The sequence below is a fragment of the Triplophysa dalaica genome, chromosome 9 (assembly GCF_015846415.1).
Source record: "Triplophysa dalaica isolate WHDGS20190420 chromosome 9, ASM1584641v1, whole genome shotgun sequence".
Taxonomy (NCBI): domain Eukaryota; kingdom Metazoa; phylum Chordata; class Actinopteri; order Cypriniformes; family Nemacheilidae; genus Triplophysa; species Triplophysa dalaica.
The window spans coordinates 20688744-20708720 of NC_079550.1; the positions used below are offsets into that span (position 1 = coordinate 20688744).

Here is a 19977-nt window from a genome sequence, read left to right on the forward strand (position 1 = left end):
AGCTGCTAGTCCTTCTGCTTCCATCTAAGTCACGTTATTCTTTTAACCTTTGTATTTTCCATTTTTGTGCTCCACTATTAATCAGAGCCCCCTAAACAGGCTTCCCAAGCCTGTGCTCGTCAATACCTGTTGATAGAAAGACAGAGGGTTAGTTTTGTTTTCAATGGCCTGTCAAGTATTCACAGAGTAGATGGGCATGGGCGCCGTAAAGGGGTGGAAGGTTAGGACGATTCTAAGGGCCCAGCCTGATTTAGGGCCCAGAAGAGCAGACCCCCTTTTTATTTTCCTATTTCTTTTCTTTTTTATACATACATTAAATGTGCTAGGGGCCCTCGTGCACTAAATGTGTATTTTGTCCGTTTTGACGATAGATTTAATATTTAAAAAACAAATAATGTATTTACTGTTTCAGTCACACCCCTCCCTGCTCCCTCACAATGGTTCATTCCACCTGCGCTGTCCGAGCTACGATCAATAGTGTAGCGTCTTTTGTTAATTGGACTTGTTATGATGCAGCGCAGACAGTGACACACGCAGACATGTCACATCAAAAGTCAGGGCATCAAAAACGTTAAGAAAAGAAGGAAAGAGAAGACAGAGAACGCCAAAGTCGACAGTATGTCACACAGTTTTTCAAAAAGAAAGGTAGCTTGACCTAATCCTGTATTCCAAAACTTATTTTTGTTGCTACATGACCTGCTTTTATCTAGCGAGCTTAGTAAAATAATTACTGAATTATGAACACAGAATCAGCGGCTGCTGCACACCCACGTCCTCCTTCCCCCACGTCCCACGTCCCCGTCTTAATCAGCCGAACAAGGTGAGCCTGAGCGCGAAACTTCGCGAAAATTTTAGCCTCTAAACACGTCTTATCTACTGTGTTCGCCACATGATGATAACTTTGCAAAACAAAAAGTAATCTACACGCTTCAAAAATTACAAAATCAGTTTGACGGTGTGTGTCGTGTGTTCTGTGAAGTGACAGTGCTGCTGCTACGATCGATGCTGTCAAACTTGACGTTCTTAATATGAATAAAATGCCCCAGAAAAAAATTATATAAAATTGAATAAAACGTGTCTCTACTGTAGCTGATGTTTCCTGATTGAGCAGTTTGACCCAGCTGAAGCTTGTTCATGTAAAGTATATGTCAATATGTGTACATAATGTTCTGTTGTGCTTGCAAATGCAATTGAGATAATAAATGTTCTCCCTTTTATGTAAACAAGTACATATTTCTATATTTTTTTCTTGTTTTTGTAGGCTTTGTACTCATCGTTAAACATTTTAACTATGCAATGTGCTAATTATCTTTTTTTTAAGTATACAGGGCATGTTTATTGGGTTAAATTTTATCTGTAAAAAATGTAGGGGGCCCAGAAATTTTGGTTTCCATAGGGCCCAGAATTTCTGGCGGCACCCCTGCATGGGTTTTAATTAGTTTCTTAAATGTTGTGAGAGATGTGGTTGACCGGACTCAGTAAGGAAGAATGTTCCACCTGAAGGAAGTTATGAAGTACAATGAGCGGGAAAGCGATTTAACGCCCTTTTGTGTCAGGATCTGGGAATTTTGTTTAATGTTTTTTGCCTTTTGCCACTAGAGGTTCCTGTTGTTCACATTAGCATAATTGTCTTCACCTGTGCATCATTTTTCCCCAGTGTATTTAAGTTGTCATTTGTTCTCTGTCCGGTACTCAGTGTTTTACGTCCAGTTGCCTTCCTTTCAAGTAGTCTACTTTTAAGCCTAGTTTTAGCTAGTATTTCTCCCGTCTCGAGTTTTTGGTATGTTTCTTTTTCAAACCGTGAACATTGTGGATTACTTGTGTTGTACATATTGAAGAACTTATGTTTATGACATTAAGTGAAGACACTTATTCACCCCAAGACCTCTTGAGTGCGTCTCTCTCTACTGGGTTCATCATTTCACCTGTGGCTCTGTGGGAGATAAGAATTCTCACACATAGGAGCCCTGAGTTCAAGCCCTGCCACTGACACTTTTGAGAAGGCAATACAAGACACTGCTGGTTTGCTGAATGCAGGGTTCTTGATGGGGTGTAGGAGTGTGTGAAAGTATTCCAGTGCAGATCAAGAGATATCCCTGTAGCCAAGCATTAGTTACTTGAATCTGATACGGGCTTCAACCGGTAGCCAGTGGAGAGAGATGAAAAGTGGCGTCACATGAGCCCTTTTGGGCTGTTGGAAGAAGAGGCGTGCTGCTGTGTTCTGAACCAGCTGGAGGGGTTTTATAGCCTTTGCAAGAAGACCAGCAAGGAGAACATTGCAGTAGTCCAGCCTTGAGATTGAAAGGTCCTGGACATGGAGTTGTGCCGCATGCTCAGTGAGATAGGGTCTAAAATGAGACCATTGGCAGATAAGGCAAATCAGCATGACCGCATTGTCTTTGCAATGTGATCATTGAAGGACAGCTGTTCATCAAATATGACTGCGAGGTTCCTGGCTGTTTTGGAAAGAGTGATTGTGATATTGCCAAGTTAGATGGTGAGATTGTGTTGCAATGTGGGGTGTGGCGGAAATACAAGTAGTTCTGTTTTGGCAGGCTTCAACTGGAGGTGATGCTCTTTCATCCAAGCTGAGATGTCATCTAGGCAGGCTGTAATGCGAGCTGCTACAGTGGATCGTCTGGGTGAAATGAGATCTAAATCTGGGTGTCGTCAGCATAATAGTGATAGGACAAGCTGTGTGCATGTATAAAAGAACCGATCCCTGAGCAACCCCAGTGATCATATGGGGAGCAGTGGACAGCACGCCCTCATGACACCCTGAAGGATCTGCCGCAGAGGTGGGATTTGATCCAGCGGAGAAGGTTACCTGAGATTCCTTGTAATGACAGGGTTGCCGGCTGTATCTGGTGATTGACAGTGTCAAACGCTGCAGATTTTACAGTATGTTGTAAATAGATTTTACTACATGCGACATGCATCAATAATTGATTTTATTATTTCCCACTTTAGTGTTCTTATCCTACAGACTAAATTTTATTTCAAGTCATGCGACAACTTAAGATTCTACAATATTTTAGTAAAATAATTGTTTATATTAACGTTGCATGGTTTAACCATGTCCCATATTTCCCACATATTAAAAAATAAACATGCCGTAGGCTTTTAAAAAAAGTCTGTTGTATCCTGTTGCTAGTGGAATCAGTAAAATAAAAATCAGTTTGTTTAAGAATGTGAAGACAAAGAAACAGAGAGAAAGACATTCCTGAGCACGAGATGCAGCTATTCATCAAATAGGGATAAAGAGCATCTGGTTCTGATGGGGAGCAGATTGATACATTACTACACTTGGGGTTTATGGGTAATAGTTCCTACTGAGTTTTGTTTTTAATTATTTTTACCACAGGCCTGGCTGTGAGGTGAAAAATGAGTTGGATGCAAAATGGAAGTCATTAAATAGTTTCCGAACTTGTTGAAATAGGAACAATGGCGATGTGCCAGCTCTGTTCTGGTCCTATCATGTAGTGGAGCAAACTGATCATTCACAGTCTTTTTGCTCTTTATTCTTAAGTGTTGCTGGTTTCAAAACTAAAGATTGATTTCTTTCTGTAAAAATGTTCATGATTCAATAGCAATGGTTTTGGTTCGGTAGCCATGAATGGTTTAGTGTGAGAGAGTAACACAGAGAGAGAGAGAGAGAGAAAGAGAGAGAGAGAGAGAGAGTGTGTTGTGTAAATCCAGATCTGGTTTCCGAGAGTTCTCCTGTCTGTATGAAAGTTTAAAGTGATTGTTGCATTATTCACAACTTTAGCCACAGGACACATACACAATGAACCACTAAAAAGCCACGGCCCTTTGCTTCTGCTTCGTGTGTGTGTTTAGGTTCGTTGAATGTTATAGGCGATGTTTGACTTTAATGGCTGCAGTGGGGAAATAAGTGGTGATTTAACAAGTCCTGTGGGAGTATTTGGCTGAGCTTGGTCAGTCTGCTGGATATCATTATAAACTTTTGGCAGGCTGTTAAATTGAACATCATATGACAGTGAAAAATGGCCTTTAAAATCCGTAAGAAAATTCACACGTTCACGGCATGTGCTCACATACTGGCACATGTGTCTGCAAAGACAGTTTTAAGAAAACTAATTATTTTGGTGCAATTGTTCCATGGTAATAAATCTGAGTTGACTCAAACCTTGCTTTCCAGGTCCATGTGACATCATCAGGAAAATAAATGTTACCTTACCTAAGGGAATAGCAATAAATAAACATTAACCAAGAGAGGTAAAAAGAGTAATTTAGAGAACTAGAGAGTGAGAGGTGAGTAATGTCTGGCTACTTTTGAGCTTTATCATTATCCTTCCAACTCTACAGCCACAAAGTTTACACACTGGTAAACAAGTTTTAAGAGTTTGTGGCTTTGGGCTATTAATGTTCTAATTTAATGAAACACTAGACTTGTATTGGGCTAATGCAATGTTTCATTGTCTTCATTTTAAGGTTTACCTATATAAGCATAAAATTAGATTTGATTTTGATTTACAGTAGGTTTAAATTTTCCACTGCAGCTGGGTTCAGTGGTTATAAAATGTTTTATGTGTTTGTGGGTATGTACAGAAGAACAAAGCATACGTGTAGACATGACCTTCTCTTTCTATCCCCCGCCTCTCTCTCTCTCTCATTTTTAATGTGGTAGAATAATTGAATTATTGAACGCCCCCATCTCATCTCAACTATTTTTAGATAGATGCTCAGGGCAGAATACTGGATCCAACTCCTGTACTAAATGTAAAAGTAAAATTTAATTGAGGTAACTTGAGGCCAGGATCAATATGCTGATAAAAGGTGTTTAACATGAATGTTAACCCAGACACATGGAACAAGGCACAACATAACATGAAACATCACATAAACGACTATGAAAATGATCTTTACGAAGCCTACAAATGTAAGTGAAATTGTAACAGGTTACAAACAACTCCATCTAATACCACTTGAAATATACAGCGTACAGTTATTTTATAAAGTTTTTGTATCCTTTTGAAGCTTGAGAAGAGGACCCCAACTAACTCACATTGTAATCAAAAAAGCAAAAGAAATTTCACTGCCTTGGTTCCAATGATCGAAGAAAGCCATAGAGGGTTTAAGCAACACCAGAGTGGATGAACTATCCCTGTAGGCATATCATACCAATAGATAATATTACATTTTTGTGGTTCAATATGGTTTTTATTTCACATCTTTTTTGTAAATCGCCTCTGCGACACCCATTGTGATGACGCACGCTCACACATGGCAATGAGTTATTAAGGGGATAGTCAGGTAAAAAAACTATTTGTTTATCTAATTTATCAAGTCGATGATAGCTGAGGCAAATGCTTTTTAATTCCGAGATAAATTATGTTGTCACGCTATTTACAGTATCCCTGGAAAGGGTTTATTGAACAGATGAAAAGTGTTAAGGAATTCTATGTGGGTGTCATATGGTTTGCCGGTTGCCATGCTTCCAGTTGGAGTCGTTGCTGTGGCAGCAGAGCTTTCCCAGGCAGTTTGGCAGGCATTTCTGAGCCCGACCGATCGATTGGTGGAAAAGTGTCAGCCTGCAGGCTTTTTACTCATGATGTCATCATTATTGATCTGTCAGTGGGCTGAAATAAAAACTAAATAGAACAGAGATTATTTTCTTTTTCTGTGCATCTGAATGCATCAGAAGTGTTGACCAATGAAACAAGTGTTGATTTATATAACACAGAACGTTTATTCAGTTTCTTATGTGTGTGCCAGTCTGGGTGTGTCTAACCGAACTTGCCAATACATTTTATAGTGATTGACATTTATAGCAGCATTTTTTTTATTTTTGACATTTATGTTTATTTATTTATAATTCACATATTTATGTTTAAGGCTATATTCTGTGAATGTAATTTAAAACACTTCCTTCCTGAATTTCCAATTTTTGTGTCTATAACAGTATCGGATTAGAGCAAGGCACTTTATTGTACCAGTAAAGCAGTGGTTCAAAAAGTTCACAGGTCTATACTGAGAAGGTCATGAACATGAGAGAAAAACACGCTGTATGCACATAATTAAATGCTGTTCATCACGTAATGCCTAATAGTTCAGATAGCATGGGGATAATGCTTTCCATATCTTTTGTTGCTCACGTCAAAGACTGTTCTCGCAATCAGGCTCTTTTGTACATTCTGATTGTGATGCATAAAGTCTGATTGGGGAGCTTAAAAAAACACTTTGAAGTGCACAACCAACTGGACCCCCGATAACAGCTACATTAACCGCAATTTTGCATTAATGTTCACAGATCAAGCGGGAGCCAAGTAGCTTTTTTCTTTCTGTTTTGATATGTGAAAGGGACCTACATAAATCAATGACAAATCTAATCAGCTGCTGATAAGACCTATGTTTCAGGTAAATTCTAAAGTTTTCATTTGGCATGAACACGTGTTTTTCCTTGTCATTGGTGTTTTATGTGGTGAGCATCACCCACCATCGCATATACATTTGTTTTATATGTTAAAGGTGAGTTAACTTGGAAGGAGGCTCTGGCAGCAAAATCCATTTTGGCGGTCGAGTCTTCTGTAAAGGAGTCTCCCCAGGAACACAGACAAATGTATTTACAAAAACAAAGAGTACTTTAATAATCACAAAGGGAATCAGGAGAGTACTATATCACTAACACATTACCAGTGTTGTGTGTAACTAGTTACCAAGTTATTAGTTACAGTAATTTAATTACATTTCCCTTGGAAAAGTAAAGTCAGGGATTACTCTTGTTTTTGCTGTAATTTAATAACAGTTACTTTTGATGTAATTACACTAGATACATTGTGTAACATGTGTGTTCAATGTTGGAATTGACATCAAAAGTCTAACTTTAAAATCCGTGCTTTAATGTATAATTCTCACATTTGTAATACTTAAATCGCTTAATACTACTTTATGCAGTTTAATAATAATAATATTTTGAATTAATTAAATAAGCTGTTTCATGTCCATCCTTGAATCACTTAACTAATCGGGTTAAAAAGGTTGATTATGGTTATAGAAAGTAATTAGTGATAAGTAACTAGATACTTTTTGGAGAGAGTAATTTGTACAGTAATCTAACTAAACTATTGAATTTGTAATTAGTAACTAGTAATTGATTACTTTTTCAGATCAATTTACCCAACACTGCACATTACATTTTAGACTCGACAAAGAACATGAAAACAGGGTGAGTTTAAATTGAGTCCTGGTGATGTGGTGATCGTCGGTAGGTGAGGGTGATTGCAGACTAGAAATAGGTGCTGGAGCATGGAGGATTGTGGATGATGAAGTCCAAGGGGGAAACACGGGGAGAGACAGAGGGAAACGGTGACTTTAAGGAACTATTGTTGTTATTGTTTTTGCTGATTTTGGAAACCTGTTTGAAGTTCATATCTTGAGATAATGTTTTTTTAATAGTCTGGAAAGTTAATTTGCTCATATAAAATGTAAAATGTAATCAAATAATGAGAAAATTACATATAATAAATAAACATAAAATTTAATTGAAATAGTAAAAAATTTGATCAAATAAATTAAATATAATAATAATAGCAAGAAAGTATATAAAGACTGTGGAAGACACTGTGGCGTGGAAATAAAACGAAGGGGGCCCTTGGGTTTGCTAGAGCCCCAGGGCCCAATGTGTTCTAAATCCCAGCAGCCACCACCAGTGTGTCCTTGAGCAAGACACTCTACTCCACGTTGCTCCAGGGGGATTGTCCCTGTAATAAGTGCACTGTAAGTCGCTTTGGATAAAAGCGTGTGCCAAATGACTAAAATGTAAATGTAAATCCGACCCTGCCTTTGCCAAATCCCGAGTGTCTATTTACATGGAGCACAAATAGCCACTCAACCTTATTTTGCCAAGGGGTTGATTTTCACAGGACAACATATTTTGTTGACCAAAGGACAACAATTTTATAAATAAAACCTTAACCCACACCAAACCCCCTAACCCTAACTTACTCCTAAAATCTGTGGGAAATGATAAGTGAACAACAATGGTCTAGAAGCACCATATCCTGGTTGGAAGATTAAACTTAAAATGATCAGTACACTTATTTCTGAAATCTGATTGGTTGATTTAAATGTTGTCCCAGGATCCACATGATGTTGTCCTAAGGACATCATCATGGCAAAAATCAACCACGTGGTAAAAACAGGAGAGCCCAAATAGCAGGCCTTGTTGGCAGAGACTATTTACACTAGCCCAGCACACCAATATGTGATTGAATTAGAGAAAGTGTAAGAAAGCCGTTTCAAGCAGCGAATCCAGTGGCGCGATGTGTAAAGTCTACATTTCCAGGGGCGCAGATGGGATTTTTTAACTGGGGGGACCAAGCTGTCAGCAAATGATTTCAACTCAGTTAGTTACTTTGCCTAATTTGGGGTTTAACTAGTGCTCAAGTAGTCACTTTGCATTATTATGGTTAATGGTTTGCACTACAAAGCGATTGAAGGAAGTTTATTTGAAAGTCGTGGCAGGCTAGCAGCAGCACACAGAGAGCTCAGAGAACGTAAACGTCGGTGGCCGACCCGATTCTGATGCACTGATGGACAAATAATTAAGGAGCAGCGGACCTGTCTGCCACTAATTAGGCTAATGTTGCAGAAACCCCCTCCATTTTGCCAATGTTTGTAGGAACAGTGAGGGGGACAGATCGGGTCACTATGAATCTGAGGGGGTCTTGTTCCCACCCGTCCTGTACATAGCTTGGCACGGGAGGCCGGGGTTCTTATCCACCTCTTGCTGAATATGCTCTTTAAAACTTTTTCATTACCTTACAGATAACAAAGGCATTTGTTTTCAATTAATTTAAGACTTTAAAGTTAGATTTATTCATAAAGTTAGATTTAGGGTAAGGTTAGTGGTAGGTGTAGGGTTTTAATATCTCAATAATTTGCCATCATTTTTATCATTTTTATAAATATAATGATTTACACTTATTATTGCATAATGTTTAATGCACAACAATACTGAGATGCAAATAGTAACGTTATCTGCCACTATTTAGAGCAGGCAAAATAGCATCTAACTACTATAGATAATATATAAATAGCATATCGCTAATGCTGCTATATTTTCACTTAATGTAAATAGCATCAATGCAAAGAAAAACTATGCAAATATTTGCTGCCTAAAAATTCTCTCAACATGCTAAAATATTAAATATATATTGGTATTCTCTTTGCATTCATCTTATTAACACTTCTGTCTCTCTTCACTTTCTGTTCCCCTGTACAGCATCTTTATTAGGATACAAAGATATCTTTGTGCTCAGTGCATCACAAAGTGCCCAGCGTTTCGGCATCAAGTTCCCTCATCAGCAAAGAACAACAAGGGCACAGAAGGGATTATCTCTCCCTCTCTCCCAATGCTATTAGAGCTAAAGAGAGAGAGAGAGAGAGTACAGGTGTGTTCAGTGTGTTAGAAACTCAGTATTAACGGATCACAGTAAGACTGGCATGGATTACTTCTGCTGTCATTAGAATTGACATAATTGCAGTGAGTTTGCGCCCCAAATAGGCTCGAGACTTCAGGGGAGGTTTTGAAACTGTTCCTTAAACTCAAATTCTTCGTATAGCTGTAACGACTTGCTAAACGCTAATCTTTTAAGTATGTTTTCTGTAATATATTGCTTATGAATGGCACAGACGAAAGAGACATTTTTCTCTCTCTCTCTCTCTCTCTCTCTCTCTCTCTCTCAGAATCGTTAGCGGGAGGAGTCCCAACAGTGGACCTGAGGGACGGACAGCAGTCCTTTGCGAGTTCGGCGGAGGAGCCCGAAGGTCTAAGGTCCGTCGGGGGGATATCGGGGGTGTCGTCCCCGATTAAGAGAGCGACATGCTCCCATCTCATAGGACCGCGGGCCGCGAGAGGAGAGCATTTCAGTGGCGGACCGCGTCGCCGTGGACCACGTAAGTGAACTCTTTTAGATGCCTTATAATACGTTTTTCCTCAAAAAGCGTTCAACTTACCTTTCGTGTCGTGAATATGCGAGTTAAGTGGACATTAAAGTCATCTTGTCGCGAGGGAGCAAGAGAAACGAGCAAAGTGTTGTGCGCGAGCTGCGGTACAGAAATAACGGTCGCTGCTCTGCGTCTCGCACGCGCCTAGGAAATAATACCAGTGTGTGAGAAGAGCGCGCGCGCGCTGAAATTCCTCAGTGTTTTATAGCATCAATTCAAGCATTTGATGTCTACTTGAGAAAACTATTTTACTTAAGAAAATACTAAGTGTAGCCTTTTAGGTATGTTAAGCCAAAAAGTATGGAGGTTGAATGGTTAAAAGAGTCTGTTAGGTGAGTCTGGTTCCGTTATACGTCAGCAATTATGTCAGTTGTAAAATAAACCAGTCCAGTGTACATCAAAGTAATCATGTTATTTACATTAACGAGCACATTATAATAATTAAATGTACTTGGCTCATAATTACACTAGGTCACTTCAATTACATCACAGTTTCCATACATTTAGACTACATTAAAGTGTTACTCCTTTATTTATGAATGCCGTAATACTTCAAATACTCATAGGCCCTTATTTAAGTATAATAGCAAAATGAATGACTGTACAGTAGAAGTTAAAGTATTCAGTGTTGGAGGGAAGCATGCACAAGCACTTGTATGTCTTCTCAAGTGGACATTTGTTCTCAGCCTTTTATTCACTCTTTGATAAATACTATTTTGGAAAGCAAGCGTATGTGGGAGAAGTGCCACAAGTGATGAGATGAACACCGCGGTCCAGATGTTTCTGTGACCGGAGGGAATGCGAGAAGTTTTGCTAAAAGGTTTGGTGATACTTTCCTTCAAGCATGTATGTATAATGCATTATAAAGAGTTATTAAAGGGGAAAATGCATTATTATTATTCATAATGTGTGTTGTAATGCATTATATGTAGTTGTGAAGAATTATAACCAAATTGAATTTGTAGTGCAACAATGAATTGCTAAGTGTTATAATGTATAAACTGTAATAACAATTATTTACAAGACATTACAATGCATTAAAAAGTGCATTACAATGCTTTAAAACTACTTTTATAATGCATTATACATACATGCTTCAAGGAAAGTGTTGCCAAAAGTTTCTGATGTGTGTGTCTGATATCCTCACAAAATAATTGCCATTATTCACGTTAGTTAAAACACCATGTGTAGTTTTCTCTATATTAAGTGTAAAGCATGCCGCACAGTAATATATTCTGCGTATTCTGTACAATAAACAGAAACATATTTGACAACGCTAAGCCTTCATGGGTCTTTCTTTGTTCATACAATTTATATGAACAAACACATATGGGGCGGTTTCCCGGACAGGGATTCTTTAAAACGATTATCTTAAACCGGGATAAGGCCTTAGTTAAATTAGGTGACTTACAAATAAACATTACTTGTGCACATTTTGAGTCAACACAATGCCAATGGTGTTTTTTTAAGATATGCCAGTCCAAGTTGTTTTCAGTTTGGACAGCTCTTACAGTTATTTTAGTCTAGGACTTGTCTTAAGCCCTGTCCGGGAACCCGCCCCATGAGGTTTACACAGTCATGGTCTTTTAAAGAGATGCTTTTCATTAGATAGGTTCAGGCATGCCAAAAGTTTAAAGAGTGAGGTAAACAGCTGGTGATATTTTATGGATTGTGATGAGTAAAATTGCATTCATATGCTCGTGGCGGACTTTCTTTTTTCGAGCTCCGTTGAGAAAGCATCTTTTGTTTTTCTTTGTATGGAATATATTTAATTTAGTTCCAAAGTCTTGACTGCATTCTCCACTTGTTGTGGTTCCCAGAACAGGCATCTCATTTAAACTTCCTAATTTAATTCATTCCACATCTTATAGTGCATCTTGTGTGCTATGCATTGATCAAATTCAATTCGCCAGACCAGACATGAGATGACTATTTGCCACAGAGCATGTGATGTCAGCTAATCATATTTTAGCGAGTGTTGACTAGCAGTCAATGTTTGAACGCACCATGAGCCGAGCATTCTTACGTCTGACTGTGATTTCCCGCAGACAGTCATTATGTGTTTTATAACGGCCTTTTGTGAAATCATTTGGAAGAGTTTTGCTTGGGTTTTAAGCTCCAGACTGCCAGTTCAGCATTGTGGTTTTCTCGGTCTGGAGCAAGAATTTTAACCCAGCCGTCTGTAATTCATTTACACTGATGTGATCTGTAACATGAGTCAAACCGAGCAATTTATAATATGGCCAAATCAAAACACAGAAGAGTGGGAGAGATAGAAATGAGGCACTGAGTGGTGGTATTCTGTTTTGTTCTCCACACATTATTCACATTTTTTCCATTATACAACTAGCCACTAAGAATTGAAATGGGAATATAATACGAACTCTCTTACCTGCAATGTGATACCCTTGCAAATGCAAACCTCTCCGAGTGGTTTGGAATATGTTCAGGTCTTTTTCTGATGTAAATGGGCAACCAGTGGGACACAAACATCAAGTTGAAAGTGACCGGCGGCACAGTTTAGAGATGTTTTAAAGATATGCGCTATATATTGCATAACAAACACTAAAGTATTTCTGTGTGTTTGTATTTATAATATTTAAAGGTGCTGTGTGTCATTTTTTTCGAGGATTTAATGACAGAAATACAAAATGATATACATAACATTGTCTTCAAAGACCTTACATAATGAAGCGTTATGTTATCATTATCTTATAATCAGCCACTGTAAAACCTTGCTGTAGTTTGACAGTAATTTACAGTAGATTTAATTACGTTTCTTTTAGTACCATTTGATATTTGTGTTCAACTTCACTTCAAATCAAAATTAAAACACTTTGACTTTTAAGATTAAAAATGAGCAAGAACAGAAGGTTCACAACACTCCAAAAATCACATTCTTCCTTAGCAATTTTGACTTGTTTTCTAGTGAACATATTTAAAACAATTAAAATTACGAGACATTTACATAACAAGAAAAGTGCCGTAAGATATTTAGTCTCGTTTCATTTAAGAAAATATAACAAATAGGTAAATTTATGTTTAAAACAAAATTGTAAATTAAATCTACAGAAATTTACTGACAAACCTTAAAACTAAAGGAAGTAACCTCGCTGCATTTAATACACTGAACCTTTAGTTTTGTTTTAGAATTTTTAAACCTTTATTATTACAAAAAAGTTTGCAGAAACCCCCTAGAAATGTAACACACATGCACTGGATATTACTCTCAGTAGGGGGAATGAAGTTTCTTTTTTAGGTTTGAAAATACCACAGACTGTCGTTTGACAAGTCATCAGCTTTTTTAAATCTTCATTCTATATTTCTTTGTTCTGTCACTTTATGATTCCTTTCAGATTTTCAGAAGTTAGTGCTGTGTTCAATATTTTGCATAACTTTTTAATAAAATATTATTTTTAATTTATCGAAGAATATTCCATCTGCATCTACATTCTTTGATAAGTTTAGTTAATTTAAATCTCACAATTTTAAAGTGAAACCCAAGGTTTTTTTGTGGCACTTATACACAAGCCATTGTCATTTTACTACCATATGGTGTTGCATTGCAATTAGTCTGCAATGAGTCTTTATTAACTCATCATTTAGAATATTCTTTACCCATAATGCCACACTCAAAGGCACAATTGTTATACGCTTTCAATAGAGCTTCTACCCAGTTTCAAACTAATAATGTTACCAACCACTTTTTCTACTTCTTTTTTTTTAAGTGAGTTCCCATGCTTCTCAGTTCCTCACATATTATTATTATATTGGATCAGATCAAAACAGCCTTTTCAAAGCTGTAATACAGTATATAAGGAATGTACATGTGAATATCCATTGAACTTTTCGATCTTTGTGTGTTAAACAGGTGCGTGAGGTTTGCATGTTTCAGTCGCCTGCGCTTTATGTGGTTCACTCTTATGGTCCTGACACTCGTCTGTGTAGCGCTGCAGATGTTGGGTGTGGTCCAACAGGCCAGGTGAGCGAGTTTTGAGTTTCTATTTACGTTGAAATTTGCATTAACATTTACATTAAGCTGACACTATCCAAAGTGATGAGATAAAAATTAAAGCAATTGGAAAAACATAACGACAACAAAAAGCATAAGAGCAGTAGAGCTGGTCTCATATAGCCAAGCACAGGTTTCTTTTGATTTTGGTACTTGAGGTCCAGCGAGGGAAAAAAAAACTCTCACTAGTTTAATTTTGTACATTAACAGTGTGTGTAATATGCAAACGAAGTGTATTTTGTAATTTTTAAAGAGGTCATACTAATTTTCACCACATTTATGTATTATGTCTCATGTATTGTGTTTCATGGCATTTAGTGGTGGATATTGTGATTGTGAAAATTACGTTTTAATAATATTAATACTCTATTTTTATATAGCACCTTTAAAGTAGCTTCTCAAGGCACTATACATAAAAAAGCAAATGATAGTACAACAGACACCAATAACAGGTTGTATTCATATAAACATAAACATAAAATACATAAAAGTCAGGAAAAGCCAACCTTAAAGAGTAAGTTTTTTAATTAGGTTTAAAATAAATATTCTGTGCGTCTCTGCTGTGAGGAGACATTGCACCCCAAAGCCTATGAGCACAGGATGAGAAAGTAACGTTTGAAGTATTTCTGGAAAAAAATGGAAGACAAAAAAAAACGTCTCACAATATATTTGAAAAACGTTTTGCTGTTATATTTTCAATTTTTTTCATAATATGTGTATAAACAAGAATTATAATATTAAAGTCTAGGACAAAATATACAAATTGTTGATTAAAGCATTTAAAAGTAGTAAATAATGCTACAGTTTTAATGTGACTGTAACAGGCAGAATAATTAAAGATATCTTTTTATAAAATCAGCTCCATCATCTTGCATCTATGAAATGCAAAGTAAGCTCTCAAATAGTATTGATCTGTGTGGATTTCAGAAAGGTCAAAATTTAAATGTATTGTACCTGATCTCTCTTTCCCCTCTCAGGACCTCTAAGGTGTTGAATTTTGTGAGTGAGCAGTTGGTCCGAATGCCCACAGAGATCCAGGGGCCCATGAAGCGTAAAGGCTGGGAAGACCTTTGGTCGGTCTCAGCAACTGTTGTTGAAGAGCCAACAGACCAGCATGCTTTGATAGAGGATCTTACCTCTTTTCATATCCCTGTATCAGAGGACGAAAAGGGCCATACAAGCAGAAAGCAGGACACGTCTTCTCCCGAGCGCCTCGAGGACACTACCAATAACAATGCAGAAGCAAACAAATATCCCCAAATGACCAAAGCATTAGTACAGAATCAACTCTGGCTTCACCAAGAAGTACCTAAACAAATTCCAAACCTCAAGCAGCTGAAACGACCAGCTAACCTTAACGGTACAGCTAAAAGACCTGGACCAACAGGAGCCGAGTGTCAACCCAAAAAACACATTGTCTTTCTCAAGACGCACAAGACTGCCAGCAGCACCATACTGAACATTCTCTATCGTTATGGGGACAGTCACAATTTGACATTTGCTTTACCACTTAACATGCAGAGTCAGTTATTCTACCCAGCATTCTTTGCAACACACTTTGTGGAGGGCGTAAGGACTCGCGCCTTGAAAGAATTCCATATCCTGTGCAATCATATGAGGTTCAATTCACAAGAGGTCAGTCCAAGGCTAAATCACGGCAAACATACTAAAGGGGAAAATACAAATAAAGAGAAAGAAAACCTCATTTGCAAGTCGCTTTGGATAAATGACTAAATGTAAATGTTGATAATCAAACAACAATGAACCCCATTGACTTCAATTAAATGAACACAAAACTACTGAGACATTTCTCAAAATATCTTCTTTCATAAACAGGTTTCGAACCATATGAGGGTAAAGAATTTTGACAGAATTTGTATTTTTTGTTAAACTTCCCTCTTAAAATATAATCCTGTGTTACTTTATGAAGACGCAATATGATGATGAATTATGGATTTTGAAAGATTTTTTAAAGCTGCTAAACCCCACGCTGGCTGATTGTCGTACAATTGATTTTTTTACATCTATAGTATACGATACCATGAAAAAAATGATATTCATTTCATCTCTCCTTTTCTTAGGTGAGAAAGTTGATGCCTGAGGACACTTTCTACTTCTCCATTCTCCGGGATCCTACTGCGATGATGGAATCTCTCTTTGTTTACTACAAAAGTATCCCAGCATTCCGTTTGGTCAAAAGTTTAGAGGAGTTTCTGAACCAGGGTGTGCGCTACTTCAACGCCTCTGTGCCTAGCAACCAATATGCACGTAACATTCTCACCTTTGATTTTGGTCTTAACAACACGGCACCTGAAAAAGAAACTGAGCTGGACCGTCGTAGCGCCGAGGTCATTGCTGCCGTGGAACGAGACTTTTCGCTCATCCTCATTTCGGAATACTTTGATGAATCAATGATACTTCTCCAACATGCCCTCTGCTGGACGCTGGATGACATTTTGTCTTTCCGCCTGAATAGTCGCAGCAAACGCTCCCGACGCCCTTTGAATCCAGAAACCGCAGAGCGTGTGAAACTGTGGAATTCGCTAGACTGGAGATTGTACCAGCACTTTAATGCCACTTTTTGGAAACGCATAGACTCTACACTTGGGAGGACGAAGCTACAACAGGAAGTGGAACTTTTGAGAGAAAGGAGAGGGAAGCTTGAGCAAACGTGTCTCAGAGATGGAGGGGCGGTAGATCCTGCACAGGTCCAGGATTCGTCTCTGAAGCCGTTTCAGTATGGCGCAGCGGTTATTCAAGGATATAACCTTCGTCCAGGGCTGAGTAACGAAACCAGTCAGCTTTGTCAGAAGCTGATCACTCCTGAACTACAATACACATCAGCGCTGTACACAAAACAGTTCCCTCAGCTAGCAGCTGCGCGTGTCGCCTTAGCCAAAAAGATCGCAGGACTTAGAAACGCCGCTAGCACGCACAGAGCTGTTAAACGCAATGTTGATAAATTAACTGAGATGAATGTTCATGCTGCATTTACAAACAATACCTCACGTGTGAAAACACATATAGACGTAGGAGATAAACACAGCATTCACTTAACACCACAGAGTTCAAATGTACACAGTGTTGCAAAACAGAAAATAAGTCACGACATTTTAGGGAAGTCGCATAAACAAATCACAGAAAACCCCTCAGACACAAGTGTACGTAAGGAAGCGAAAAATACAGCTTTATTAAGACCTTAAACAAATCAGAACTCTGAACAGTCACAGATGTGACTCCAAACTGTAGTGCTATGAAGAACGCATTAACAATTTTAAGATTAAATTACAATGCCTTAGGTCAAAAATAATAATTGTCACAAAGCAACTTCACTATTTTTTTCATTTTAAAAGACATTCATTTACATTTTGATGCTTGAAAACCAATGATACCTAGTATGTGAGTAATTCAAACTGTACTGTGCTTGATTTTTATGTTTTGAAAGATGAAAATGTTTATGTAACAACTCTTGGTCTTCTCTTCACACCAATAGTTGAGTCAGGAGGTTGTGTAACAGGTCAAAGCATGAATGTAACCTACTGTTGTGTTCAATATTGTGTGGCACAATTGACACTTGACAATCAGCATCCGCATTATAATCTTAATTTATCATCATAGTAATCAATATTGTCTATGCTGGTTACATCCCTCAAATGTTATGTAATGGTTACATTACTATTGGCTATGTGGAGAATTATTGAACTGAGGTTACATGCACTTACTCAAGGGGTCATATGATGCTGCAAAAACAAATATTATCGTTTGTTTTAGATGTAATGCAATGTGTATACACCATTTAATGTAAAAAAACACTGTATTTCCCACATTGAAATTTGTGTCTCCTCTTTGCCCCCTGAAACCCGCAGATATCATTGAAAAGCGAGGTGTGCTATGATTGGGCAGTTAACCAGTGCGTAGCGATTGGTCGAATACTGCAAGCGTGTGACGGAAATGTAACGCCTCTTACCATCAAATCATACCACAAACTTACCTAGATTTGTGGGCGTGTGGTTACACGAGGCGTTTCAGGCAGGTCTGGGTGAGCATTCGCTTTTAGATAGAATGCATCTTTTGTTTCGATACTTAAATTTTTACAATTTTACGTGTCTAATACATGCATGGGCAACTTATAACACACCAAAGACAAAGAAAAACACGTATCCGTGCCATATGACCACTTTAAGTTATTGATATAGCAGTTGGTTACCTGGAATGTTACTGAAATAAGGTTTATACTGTAGTTTAACATGTCAAGATTTCAGTATGTTGTATCAGAATTACATAACCCATAACAACAACCTTCAACGTTTTACCTGGGAAAAAACACATCAGAACAATAATAATATGGATTGCCACCTCAGCAAATGTAGGCCGAGCTGAACACATCAATTGATCTCTCAGTTTATTGTTAACATTAACATTTATGCATTCTGCAAACAATTTTTTTTTAAACAACTCACAAACTGATGGCAAAATGTGCATCTTGAATGCACTGGGAATCAAACACCTGACATAAAAACATTTCATGTCTTATGTCTCAGATATATCATGTAAACTGAAACCTTACTAATGTAAATATGTCCTGATGGGTCACAGATTGTCATTTACATTCATGTAGGTGATATAATATATGTTTTTAAAAGAATCCTGATATCTGAGATCAGTTGACCACATCGTGTACAGCTCGACAAAGAAAATAATAAGGCTTCTTTCCAGCTTGCCTGAAGAATCATGTGAACCGAAGTCTAAAGCTTTAATGTTTCATTGCAATATAAGTGTGTGACAACAGATTTTAAATATTTAAGAATCATATTCGCAACTGTTAAGGGTTTATTAATAAAGAGGATTATATGATCAGTTTTACTTGTTTTTCTTCGTATCAGTCTAGTATTATTTAATTCAATTGCATCCCTAAAGTGTTTTGTTATGGTGAGCAAAGCATGAAATCTGTACAGTGACATTACATTTTCTTCTCACCCAAATCAAACCACTTCGCGCCCTAAGGTCATAGACATTATAATTGAAGGAGTTATACACTATACAGTAGACAAACATTAAACCCACAACATTGTGTAACAGATAGGAACGCTTTATTAGTCACCCATAAGAACAGAAGAAAAGCAGCTGAAAGGTTTTCTGCTTTCTATCAGTCTTATCAAACATATGTGCATTTGGAGAGACATGAAGGGTATGTGACCAGCAACTGAACATATTTTACTCCCTTTAAAGAGAATGATTTAGTCCAGATCTCAGGGGAAACATGAAGGTTTGACACAACGCAAACTGTACATAGCCTACAACGAAAGTGATTAATGCTATATGTGACACTACCTGTACCTGATGTGTTATTAACAGTGCTGGCAAAGTCCGTTTTATTGCTAGCAAATAATACACTGTAAAAAATGTATTACTGGCAGCAGTTTCCCAGTAACTTACTGTAGATTTACATTTATGTAAATAACTGGCAACAGTTTGTTCAAAGATAAATGATCATTAAACATTAACAAGTCTTTATCCATACATAAAAAACTGTAAAAAACAACCTCATGCAAAATACTGTGGGAACCAAAATAAGAAAAGCAAGAACATGACAAAAAACAGCCTCAGGCAAAGCATTGTGGGAACCAAAATAAGAAAAAACAGAACAGTACAAAATAACAGCCTCATGCAAAGTACTCTGAGAGCCAGAAATCCACATTTACATTTAGTTATTTTATATTTTTTTCTGTAAAGATAAAGACTTGTTTATGTTTAATATTCATTTATCTTTGAACAAACGGTTGTCAACAAATTAGATACATATAAATCTACAGTAAGTTACTGGCAACTAGCTGCAACTACAGCAAAAAAGTTTACAGTGTACGTTTATTTACTGTAATATTTTGTGGCAATTGGGGTTTTGGAATTGTTATTAAATATTACAATATTAAATAAAACTCTCAGGTTCCTGAGCAGTAATATGTTTTCATTTTTTAATCGCCTCTTGCTTCAAC

General features: G+C 37.4%; 1 protein-coding gene across 1 annotated transcript; it reads left to right on the plus strand.

Moving 5' to 3' along the window:
• The first annotated feature begins 206 nt into the window (after positions 1-206).
• gal3st2 (galactose-3-O-sulfotransferase 2) lies at positions 207-18841 on the plus strand. The gene is made up of 6 exons (XM_056756118.1): positions 207-645; positions 748-820; positions 9712-9921; positions 13844-13954; positions 14962-15619; positions 16066-18841. Exons 3-6 carry the CDS (start codon positions 9848-9850, stop codon positions 17185-17187), a joined length of 1965 nt encoding a protein of 654 aa, XP_056612096.1. The 5' UTR covers positions 207-645; positions 748-820; positions 9712-9847; the 3' UTR covers positions 17188-18841.
• Positions 18842-19977: the final 1136 nt, after the last annotated feature.